Raw genomic sequence first — 12,709 nt, 5'->3', positions numbered from 1 at the left:
CACACACACACACACACACACACACACACACACACACACACACACCACACACACACTTTACTAAGACAGAATAGGCCACTAATTATATAAAAATGACTAACAAAGATTCTGAGTCGAGTCTCACTACCAGTTAAATAAAGCACAACAACAACTTGTTTATGAGATTTGAGCTTTTTAAACCTTACAAATGGGAATGAAGATGTGAAATGATGGTCCCTGTGACCTGCAGCCGGGCTTCTCTCTGAATGATGCCTGTCAGGAGCTTTCCCGGGTGTCACTACCCAGCAGTCCTACTTCAAACACTTGTTCTTCACACACCATTAGAAACTGGCATTATGGTTACCATGCAGATACCTATTGTAGTTTTGAATATTAGTGTTTATCTTGGTATCAGGCCCGCATGTCTGCCTGACCTCATTCTCATTTTGCTTTGCTTCTGTGATACTTTCTACAGTAAGTAGTTCAGTAGTTGGAGATTCTTTGTAATTAAATTTTTTGAGAATTTTATACATGAGTATTAATTGTGTTGTTATTTCTACCTCTCCTATTTCCCCTTCTCCGTTAAACCACAACTCATTTGAGTTTTGAGTGTATCCTCTGTTTTTACATGATATTATAGCTTATCCTTAAAAAATGAAAATCTGTATTAACGAGACTAGTCAATAATGTAACAACGTGCTTACTTTCCCATTAAAGGTATAAATAGTGCAAAAGATTAACTTTTTAGAGCAAGAATAAGAACTAACATTTTTGTATATGTGTGTGTCTATTTGTGTGATCCACTGTTGAACACCAGTATAAGAGAAAACATACTAACCTTGTTGAAATGCACGGAGAAATATCACGTTTCTGACTAAACATGTTTAAAATTATATTGAAAACTTCATTTTCTGTCCTGCTTGCTAAAGATTGTTTCTTTTCTTATCCACCATGCCTAGCTAGCTGACTTCAGCTCTTCCTAAATCTACAGGCGTTCTAATTTGAAGCCATTATATAATGAAAACATTGGGTGTAATTTCTTAGGTCTACAGTTCTTCATTGCCCTTAGTGCAGATCTTTATACTGTAGCTCATGATTATAATTTGCATAAGTGAAATTCATATTTATGAGTACAGATCTTGAAGCAACTGACAGGTGCAAGGTTGTCTACCATGCCAATTTATTGTTTGTCTTGTCATTTAACAGATAACTACTCCATATATTTTAAAGAATACATGCTCTGGTTGAATTAGAATCAAATTTTAAAGTAGACAGAACTCATTTTGTAGCATTCCACTTTTATGCTTTCCTATATATCGTGGACATATTTGTAGTAGGGATTGGTTGAGTAAGTATTTATTTACATGTTGCTTAGAGTCCCATTCATCTCTTCTGGCCCCGTGTTTCAGGGTATGCATGAGCTACTAGCGCCTATCATCTTTACCCTTCACTGTGACCACCAAGCTTTTCTACATGCCAGCGAGTCTGCGCAGCCCAGGCAAGTTGTTACATGAATTTGTTGTTGTTCTCAGCCCTTACTGTTATCTTTTGTGAACTATTGATTTTATGTCATGAGGTCAATCCACATTAAATTCTAATGCTAGTTTAGATATAGAGTAAGTTTGAATCATAAGTGCCTTTGAAACATTAGATCTTTGTCAAATGAAGACAGAAAAGTAATGAACCAAAGACGAAATGTTTGTTATGATTTTTAAAATGCTGACAATGGATTCTACCCAGATATGCCATGCTCCGAGTTTTCTCAGAGTTGAATCAGAGGCTTTGGAGACACTTTCTCCAGGCCAGCTTTGATTTGGCTTAAGTCATAAAAGTAGTGCTAGCAAGAACCATTGTCTGTACATAGACTGCCTTTTTGTGTTTTTGAGACACACTCATTTGTTTTTGTAATAGTAACACTTAAAATTTAGCTATCTAACTTAAAATGCCAGTAAAGCAACCAAGAAGAATTTTATAAATGGTATTCCAATCTATACGTTTATGCTGAAAACACGTATTTTTGTTATCTTTACTAATCAGATGCAAGCTACCTATTTTACTAGACCTAGGCCCATATTATTTTAACCTTTGCCTACTAGAATATGAAGTAGTAGTTGCATGATTCTCTATTTGTATTGATTTCATCAAGTCCTGACACACGTAACTTACCTTTTAACGGCTTCGAGTGACTGTACAGTCTAAAAATGAAAGTAGTCTTGGGATAATGTTTTTGTGCAGTTCTATTTCTGCTACTGTCGCATGCAAAACCCATTTATAAAAACATATAGGTGATTGACAGTAACTTCAGAATGAGCAGACTTTGCTCTTTTAGCCTATTACAAAGTAGAAAAGAACTAAATAGATTCGCTAAAGGCGCTGTAAAATATTAAGATGAAATTTGATAAAAACTTAATAAAATACACTTTGGCATTGCATTTCAATCAGTAACTACAGATTTTGTTTGTTTTGGATGAAAAGTGATTTATTATAGAATAATAAATTATTCTAGATCAAACTTGGTCAAGGACTATATTGTCAGTTTTTACATATGTTATCTGGAGTAGTCAGATGGCTGTTTCATTATCGTATAAGCAAGTAAATAGCATCTTTATGCTCCTTATAAAACAACAGAATTGGTTACTGGAGTTGCCCTTTGAGAAGGCTGACTTCTTGGGGGGGGGGGGGTTGCATATGAATGTAGACTGAGGCAGAAGCTGCTTCTGCCCTCCTTAATTAAGTAGTGGTTATTTCCAGAGTTTGAATTCTCTCTTTTTTTTTTTTTTTAATGTTAAGTGAGGAGATGAAAACTCTCTTGAACCCTGAGTATCTGGAGCACGATGCCTAGTAAGTACTAAGACTGTTGCTTTTTCTTTGCTTTTTTCTTTTTTAATACCATCAGTAATATAGTAAAGATTAAATATATCATTATTTTATTTTTCTAATTTTTAGTGCAATGTTCTCACAACTTATGGAAACTGCTGAACCTTGGTTTTCTACTTTTGAGCATGATGGTCAAAAGGTAACTCTTATAGATCTTTTCAGTATACTTGAGTTAACAAATTCAGGAAATAATAGCATGCACTAGAGTAATTAGTTATTTCATTATACATATATAATAATTTTCATGATAAAGTATGAAAATACTTAGGACATAATTAAATTATTATAAACTTTTTTGTTTTTTCAAGACAGAGGTTCAATGGGTAGTTCTGTGTAATCTGGAACTCAGAAAGCTCTGCCTGCTTCTGCCTCCTAAGTGTTGAGATTATTCTATCCATACCTGGCTATTATATGGATATGCACCATACCTGGCTATTATAAAATTTTTATTGCTCTTTGTGAGTTTTTTTATGCATTATTATTGAACTACATTGATAAAAATCTGTGTCAGATAGATTGCCTATCTGATGTAGTATATTATTTATAAACTCACATACTTAATATCTGTGTTCTCTATTCTTACATTATTTTACTTATTTTTATTGATGCTTTGTATATAATTGAAATCACTCATGGATAGCATTTGAGTAGAGGAAAAACTTAGATTCTTCTGTATGAAAAGAAAATTTGGGGGAAGCAGTCTGTGCTTGAGCATTAGATTTAAAATCAGTGGTAAACTAAGAATCAATAGCAAGGGATGGTACAAATGCTGATATTGCAGACATAAAAATTAAGGACCAAAGATCAAGAGAGGTCAGACTGACAAGCACATGAAAATTTGATGTTGTAGGAAAGGAAGCTGAATGAGGTTCAGAGATTTTAATTTCAGAACTTCTGTTTTCAAGTTTTAAATTCATTTTAAACCATTTTTAAATCTTTTAAATCATGACTTGACAAAAGAACAGACAAAAAACACTTTTTTCTAAAATGATTCCTTCGTTTTTTCCCCTTTTGTATAGTTTTGATAGCTTACATAATTTTCATTTAGTGTTTTAGTTTTTATTCCCATAAGAAATATATTTCCATCAAAGTCTTGAGTTTATATTCTGTAGCTAATCAGATCAGTTGGCCAGGGGCATCTTGAAGGGCTTCATTGCCTCTAGCCAAATTCTCTTGAAAATTTTAATGTCACAAGAAAAACTGAATGAAAGACATGTAGAAGGTATATCCTGGCTATGGCTTTATGAGCACACTCACCACCTGTCCATTTATGGTTCATGATTCTACAATTTATGCCTTTGTTAGAGGAAGTAGTTTTGATTCTTTAAATCCTTTTGATGAATAAATTAAAAGCCATTTTCTGTATTTCTTAATTTCAAGTTAAAATAATATATGTGCTATTTTTCTTACTTTCAGGGAAAAGAAACTCTGATGGCCCCCATTCCCTTTGCTCGGCCACAGGATTTAGGGCCCACAGTTGCCATTGTTACAAAAGTCAACCAGATCCAAGATCATCTACTGAAGAAACATGATATTGAGCTCTACATGCACTTGAACAGACTAGAAATTGCACCACAAATATATGGGTTGTAAGTTTTATGTTTTTCTTTTAGATATTCTTTATTATGATTTTCTGGTAGCTTTTTGTTCTTAGATATTTTCTTCATTTACATTTCAAATGCTATCCTGAAAGTCCCCTATGCCCTCCCCCCACCCTGCTCCCCTACCCACCCACACCCACTTCTTGGCCCTGGCATTCCCCTGCACTAGGGCATATAAAGTTTGCAAGACCAAGGGACCTCTCTTCCCAATGATGGCTGAATAGGCCATCTTCTGCTACATATGCAGCTAGAGACACAAGCTCTGGGGAGTACTGATTAGTTCATATTGTTGTTCCAGCTATAGGATTGCAGACCCCTTCAGCTCCTTGGGTACTTTCTCTTGCTCCTCCATTGGGGGCCCTGTTGCATCCAATAGCTGACTGTGAGCATCCACTTCTGTGTTTGCCAGGCACTGGCATAGCCTCACAAGAGACAGGTATATCTGGTAGCTTCTGAATAGCAGCTTTGCGCGGTGGCAGTATCGTAGCCAGTGAAGTTTATCCGAAGCGCAATTATTGCTAATTGAAAACTGAGTAGCTCAGTTCCCTAAAAGTAAAAATTTGTTCTACCTCCATGTTTTTTATTTGCTATGTTTACTACATTACTTTAACGTATCTTCTCATCTAATCCTCCACCAGTCCTCAGAAGTGACTGTTACTCCTTTGTTCTAGTTTAAGAAGCTAATCCTTTTAGACTAACTTTATAACATTTAAAGTTATGTTATAAATCACTGTTATAAGCCCTGTCAGAGTGGTTATGCAATTTTCCGGATTTCTTTTGAAAAAAAGATGTATTTCCCTTCTTTTGTTGGAGTTTTCCATTTGTTATCCTTTAAAGGGCTGGATTCCTGGAAAGATATTGTGTAAATTTGCTTTTGTCATGGAATATCTTGGTTTCTCCATCTATGNTAATAGAGAGTTTTGCTGGGTATAGTAGCATGGGCTGGCATTTGTGTTCTCTTAGGGTCTCTTAGGATCTGCCCAGGATCTTCTGGATTTTAGAGTCTCTGGTGAGAAGTCTGGCGTATTTCTGATAGATCTGCCCTTATATGTTACTTGATCTTTTTCCCTTACTGCTTTTAGTATCCTTTCTTTGTTTTGTGCATTTGGTGTTTTGACTGTTATGTGACATGAAGAATTTCTTTTCTGGTCCAATCTATTTGGAAATCTGTAGGCTTCTGGTATGTTTATGAGCATCTCTTTCTTTAGGTTAGGGGAGTTTTCTTCTATAATTTTGTTGAAGATGTTTACTGGCTCTTTGAGTTGGCAATCTTGGTTCTCTCTATACCTGTTTTCCTTAGGTTTGGTCTTTTCATTGTGTCCTGGATTTCCTGGATGTTTTGAGTTAAAAACGTTTTTCATTTTGCACTTTCTTTGACGGTTGTGTCAGTGTTTTCTATGGTATCTTCTGCACCTGAGATTCTTTCTTCCGTCTCTTGTATTCTGTTGGTGATGCTCCCATCCATGGCTCTTTGTCTCTTTCCTAGGTTTTCTGTCTCAAGGGTTGTCTTCCTGTGTGATTTCTTTATTGTTTCTACTTCCCTTTTTAGGTCTTAGATGGTTTTGTTCAATTCCATCACCAGTTTGGTTGTGTTTTCCTGTAATTCTTTAAGGGATTCTACCTGTTTGCCTGTGTTCTCCTGTATTTCTTTAAGGGAGTTATTTATGTCCTTCTTAAAGTTCACCATCATCATGAGATATGATTTTAAATTAAAGTCTTGATTTGGTGTGTTGGGGTATCCAGGGCTTGCTGTGATTGGAGAACTGGGTTCTGATAATGCCAAGTAGCCTTGGTTTCTGTTGCTTATGTTCTTTTTTTTTTTTAATTAGATATTTTCTTCATTTACATTTCAAATGATAACCCCATAGTCCCATATACCCTCTCCCCCACCCCACCCCCCACCCCTGCTCCTCAACCCACCCATTCCCGCTTCCTGGCCCTGGCATTCCCCTGTACTGGAGCATATGATCTTCACAAGACCAAGTGCCTCTCCTCTCTTGTACTAGCCTCTTACCATCTGGTTATCTCTGTTTTTAGCTGGACTTGCTATCTCTCACTGGAGCTTGTCCCTCCTGTGAGCCTGTGAGCTTAGGTGTATCAGCACTCCTGGGAGATAAGCTATTGCTGTCCTGGGTTGAGGTACAATGAGTTTTGGCACAGGGTCAGTTTCAGGATGCAGATGAAAACCAGAAACCAGAAATATCATGTCCCTGCCTGCTCTGTGGTTCCTGTATGCTGTGGGCCCCGGGCGGATCCCACTTAGGCCACGTATTGGGGCAGTAGTGGTGGTCTCACATGTAAGCTTAGTTATGTCAGCACTCCTGGGAGACAAGCTACCACCAAGTGGGATCAGGATGCACGGAGCTGTGGTACAGAGTCACATAGCAATAGTAGGTTTTTCAACTAAGCTATCTAAAAAAGCATGGTGTTATACAGGGAAAGAAACATGGATCTATCCCTGAAACCTAAAAGGGATAAACTATCTATATTCTTTGGATGCTTTCTGGGTCAAATTTTGTTCTCTCCTTCATTCTTGTATATATGTACCTTTTATTCACCAAAAGTAATTGTTGTCTTGGAGACTTACCGCTAAAGAAGCTCACCCTTTCTAGTTCTTTCTAAACTCTAATTGGCTGGTTCAACAACTCAGATGTTCTGGCCCAAACTCCTGTCCAAGTTGACTGATTCAAACTGGCATCTCTTGGCTTCTTACTAAATTGCCCTGCTTGGACTCAAACTACCTAACAGTTTGTTCTAATCTTCTGGTTCCTTCTCATTTTTTGGCTTGCTCTCTTTTCCCCTGTCACCTGTCTCTGTAAAACTGTCACAGTAAAGTACTTCTCCACGCCAGTCTGCGTGCTGCTCCTTTAAGTCAACTTTCTTACTTGTGGATTCTCCTGAGAGTTGGCTGTGTCCTGCTTGTGACTTACTCTGTCAAATCCTTCTTTGATTCATCACTTTGCCTTCTACAAACTACCTTTAATTTTATTTGGGGGGATTAAAGGATTGTACTAAGGGTGTATTCCAGCCAGCTCATACTGTAATCCAGGGCATGTCTGCCTTCCATCTGGACCATTTAGACCTATAAGGTCTTTGGATGTGATCCTTTGCCAGAGTTGCTGATTTAAATGTCCTCTATAGCTTTGAGTTTCTTTCTGGAAGACACAATTTCCTTCTCAGTGAACATGCTGTATTAATTTTTTATAGCCCCATAACTTCTTGAACATGGTAGCAGACTAGGAACTCAGTCATTCCTTAGGTATGTGTGTCATTGTGTGTTTTTCCAGTAATTAAATGTGGTAAATTAGTGGTTTAGTTAGTATAAGTTGCTATGTAAATCTGTAAAAACAGAAATGTTCATCACATGAAAGAGAAAAGTGTTCTTTTGTCTTCATCTAGTCCTGAGCATGATCCTGGCAGATATCATTATGAAACCTAACTTTCCATTATGCCCCATATTGAAAGACAAGAGCATTGTTGGGATGTAGAGAGAAGCTTTTCAGTCTTATGAACTGTGAAAGCTCTCATTTGAACAAAGTTTGGGACCAGAACACAGACTGGGGTTTAAATTACATAAAAGGACCAGTGAGTGTTTAATTATGTTTTTGTGTGAACAGAGTCTTTTACTAATAGTAATTTCAGTCCTTTTTTTCCCTTGGAACTCTGGATTCTGGTGAAGGATTCTAGTTTCTTGTGATTTTGGTGCTTATTTTTGTTTGTGTGATTTAGTTATGGCATTCCTGTTAGAAATGACATACTTCCTTGTGTTACATAAGCTATAGGGCAGCATATTATAACATTAAGTAATTGCCATTTATAAGTGAAATAATATGTTTGTCACTATAAAAGATCAGGATTTAAATTCTGTTTTCCTTTCTGTGTTGCAAAGGATTGGTATACATTAATGCCTCAAGGAATTTTTTAAGTTAAAAAAAGGGGGTTTAAGGTTGGTTATTCAAACTTTTTTTCATAAATAAACTGAAAACTGGTATCCATCTTTCCTAATTTCAATTATTCCTTGAAAAATAATAGGACCTTTAATACAATGAAAAGAAGTTACTATTAAACAGCTTCAATAATTGTTAGCATTTTAATTAAGTTGGTGACTTTACTATGCAGCCAGGTAGCATAAACTTGGAGTATATTAACTTATACCCAGAATATTCGTTTTACTAAATGTTTTACCAAGTCTATTTTTTTTTTACTTTTGAAATTCTTTTACTTTTCTAAAAACTAACTTGATACAATCTATTTTCTTATCATATTCTTCTTACCCCCCCCCAACTCCTACTCCATTTCATATTCCTTCTCTCTCTCTCTTACACAGACACACACACACACACACACACACCAATACAAATAACACATGGAGTCCATTTTGTTTTAGACAACTGTTTCTGAGTGTGAAGTTTGACCTGAATGTGGTTGGTATACCCATTATCAAGATGTTGAAGAAAAGTCACTTTCAGTTTCCAGCAGGTATTAGTTCCAAATAACTTACTGGTTTGGAGCTGGACTTTGTGCTAAGACTGTGTCTGGGTTTTAGGCATGCTGTCCCAGTCACTGTGAGTCCATATGAACATCAGTCCTGTTGTGTCCTCATCATCTGGCCCATAAAGCTTTTTTTCTGTTCCTCATAGATCCCTGACTGAGCCTCAGGGAGATGATAGAGACTTCACACATTTTCTTTCAATTTTCTCTTTATCATAGAAATTCCCTGAGCTCATTGGACATCCCTATAAGCATGGAATAGGATTAAACCCTGTGGCCCATGATATGAACCCTTTCTTCTTTGTACTTTATAGTTATTACTAACACTACCATAGCTTGCAGTAATCACAGTTGATTCATGTTTCTCATTTCTAATCTAAATTTCATCTGAATTATCTTTAATTATATTTTATCTTCGAAAATAAAGTATCTGTTCTCTCCATTTGCCTGTTTTATATAGTATGGAAAAATGATTTTTCTCATTTGTTTTGCTTACTTTTTATGAGCCATGTAAAAAGCAATATGAGTCTAATAACCTCATATTGCCCTGAAAACAACCCTAAGCTGTACTGTCCATTTGTGTGTTTCTTATTGATAAATATTATAAACTCGAGTAACTTGTCCAGCTTTGATATGAGAATTTGTGCCTAGCCTTATTGTAAAAGTAACTTTTATTTGCCTGATGTAATTGTCATCTCTGGGGCTTACTGCCTTAGTCTGCTAACCCAGGCCTAGTGCTGGAAGATTCCAGCCTCCATACAATTTCTCTGGGCCTAGAATGTTTTCAGCCTCTGAGACTTACAGCATAAATAAACTCATCCCTTACTAGTTTCTTTCTGAACTCTGACTGGCTGGTTCAACTCAGCTGTTCTGGCTCAAACTCTCCAGGCTGACTGATTCAGTCTGGCTTCTCTCTCACACCCTCTCCTGAATTGCTCTGCTTGGCTAAGCTTGGCAATTTGTTCTAGTCTTCTGGCTCCTTACTCCCTGGCTCATTCTGTCTTCACCTGTGTTTAGCTTGTCATCACTCTGCAACCTGTATCTCTATAGTTGTCTGGTAAAACTGCCTAGTTTTTTCTTTCCACTACTCACTCTTTTTTTAAAATCTTATTTATTTATTTACACTCCAGATTTTATCCACCCACCCCACCCTGGTCCACCCTCTGATGGTTCTACGTCCCATACCTCCTCCATACCCCCTGTCTCCATAAGGATGTCCCCACCACCCACTGCCCACCCAACTAGACCTCTAAACTCCCTGGGGCCTCTAGTCTCTTGAAGGTTAGGTGCATCTTCTCTGATTGAACCCAGACCCGCTACTCCTCTGTTGTATAGAGTTGGAGGCCTCATATCACCTGGTGTATACTGCCTGGTTGGTGCTCTAGTATTTGAGTGATCTCGAGGGTCCAGGATAATTGAAACTGCTAGTCAGCCTGAGTTTTGCAGGCAAATGGATGAAACTGGAAAACATCATCCTGAGTGAGGGAACTCAGACCCAAAAGGCCTTGCATGGTATGTACTCACTAATAAGTGGATATTAGCCAAAAAGAAAAAAGAAAAAGTACAGAATACCCAAGATACAGTCAACAGAACTCCAAAAGGTCCACACTCTCTTAAGTAGCTTCCCTTTTCTCTATGTTCTTGTGAGAATTGGGCAGATCCTGCTCTGTCAGAATTTGCTCCGATTCCTCACTATGACACTCCATTAGACATCACTTTCAAGCAAGAGTGCTTCCTTCTAAAAGCTAACTTTACCTCCTTTATTTGGGATTAAAGTTGTGTGTTAAGGCTAAACTACACCACAACAGAAACAGATCTTTTCAGTAAATAACACAATTCAAAGTACACAGTGTGATCAAACATCCTGCGACAGCTTTTTTAGGCATAATTTTGTTATCTGTAAAATAACCTTTAAAAATATCCTAATCCTAATTTACCCTTTTTAAATCAATAAATATAAAAATTTGTAAGTTCATGGAAACATAGAAGGCATCTTTGTAGCAGTGCTTTCTTCAAGAGAGAGGATTGAAATTGGGAGTAGATTTTTAAAATAGATATAGCAACTTGGCCTAATAATTTCAGGTTCTTAAATATTACAGATTTGTGTCTAATGGGAATAAATTGAAATACTTTGTCTACATTATATATACAGTATTTAGATATAAAAATTTGCTTATGCTAGCATTTATTGTAGCTGGAAGAAAGTTTATTTTACATTTAATTAATATTTGAAAATATATTCTTAAGTTTGCATAATAATTAAGTGGTCAAAAATGTAGCAATCAAATTTCAGTTAATAAAAAATATTTCTGTAAGCATACAGTCAGAACTCTCGATTACCTCTTACTCTGTATAGTTTCGCATCTCACCTCTTACAGAATTTTTATTTTGAGACAAAATATCTACTCAGTAAGGTAAAATATACTAACAAATTTAGAAAACTGCTTGACACAGGAAGCATCAGCTGTAAATCTCCCAGTAAAAAATGTTAGCAATACTAACAGCCTGTGTGCATGAAGGGTATACCATAAATGTATGTATGTTGGAGGAAAGTATGTTAGCAGTATAAGCATGCCCTGAAGATAGGTTTCTAATATAATTAATATTTAGCATTATCGTGATTCATTAAGAAGTATTTAGCCGGTTTTCTAGAACAGCAATTACTCTGATTTTGAAGACATTTTACGTCTACTCCATTTTTAAAAGCAGTTTTTATAAAAGTTTGTAATTGAAGACATATGAGTAGGGAAATGTGCCATCTATTTATGTTTGCTGCATTCATGGTAAATATTACTAAGCCAATAAACTTGTTTAACATAATAAACTTATATAAAATTAATCATTACTATGCAACAATTGTATTAACATTGTCTGACAACATTCCAAATGATTTTATCTTAATTTCAGGTTAATTGGTGGTATTCATCTTGAAATATATGACTCAATACCCATAAACTCCTGAATATTACATAATATCTAGTGTGTTAATGCTATTGTTATGGTAATACAAAATAATAAATCCTAAAAGTAATTTACACCATGTTTTCTATTAACTTTAAGAATGATTACTACTGTTGTACTGAAACGGAGTCATTCAAATAAGTAACATAGGTCATCTTTAGTTTGTCAATTATTGTTTGATACTGGGATATTTTTTAAAAACAATTTTTGTGATAGCTGTCATTGCATATTAAGCCAAAATAAAACAGTGGGTTCTTTACTGGTACCTTCCATGGGAATTTTTAAAGTTGTTTTTGTTTTATTTTCATATTGCTTTTAATCATAAGATCCTATGATTTCATAACCTTTTCAATACTTCTATAAAGTGTTGTCTTTGTATTTTCCCTACCATAGTATGTTCTGGATCTAACATATTTATAGTCACTACTCATTTGTATACACGTTTGGCAATCCAGTTACTTACCTTTAGCACAATATTCATTTATACTGCAAACAAAACTTGAAATGAACTATTTTTTCTATGCCTTCATAGCTCTTTTGTTATACCCTTCAAATTTATTGAATCTGTATTAAATATGCTTTGACTATATTTAACACTTCAGTATGAATGAAATACATAGTGAAGATGGATGGGATTTGTATTGGGGGGCCTGGTTGGCTGATAACTGGTTTTCTTCTATGGGGTTACAGTCGGCTTCAGCTCCTTAAGTCCTTCCTCTAGCTCTGCACTGGGGTCCCCAGGCTCAGTCTGAGGGCTGTGAGTACCTGCATCTGTATGGAATTGCTTCTAATTTCTTCTG

At 36.1% G+C, this 12,709-nt stretch overlaps 1 protein-coding gene and 1 pseudogene across 4 annotated transcripts in view; both read left to right on the top strand.

Annotated features, from left to right (window-relative positions):
- The window catches only part of Tbc1d5 (TBC1 domain family member 5), a 429,267-nt gene that overhangs the window by 242,925 nt on the left and 173,633 nt on the right, over positions 1-12,709 (top strand). For all 4 annotated transcript variants that reach the window (XM_021217926.2, XM_021217924.2, XM_029531230.1 and 1 more), the window contains 4 exons: positions 1,389-1,477; positions 2,770-2,820; positions 2,926-2,995; positions 4,273-4,445. In XM_021217926.2, the coding sequence (XP_021073585.1) occupies positions 1,389-1,477; positions 2,770-2,820; positions 2,926-2,995; positions 4,273-4,445 (383 nt within the window). The remainder of the gene's footprint in view (positions 1-1,388; positions 1,478-2,769; positions 2,821-2,925; positions 2,996-4,272; positions 4,446-12,709) is intronic.
- On the top strand, positions 4,919-5,071 carry LOC115062534 (annotated as a pseudogene).

The sequence above is a fragment of the Mus pahari genome, chromosome 18, assembly GCF_900095145.1.
Source record: "Mus pahari chromosome 18, PAHARI_EIJ_v1.1, whole genome shotgun sequence".
Lineage (NCBI taxonomy): Eukaryota > Metazoa > Chordata > Mammalia > Rodentia > Muridae > Mus > Mus pahari.
The sequence above is the reverse complement of the archived record's forward strand: the minus strand, read 5'-3'. Positions and strand labels throughout refer to the sequence as shown.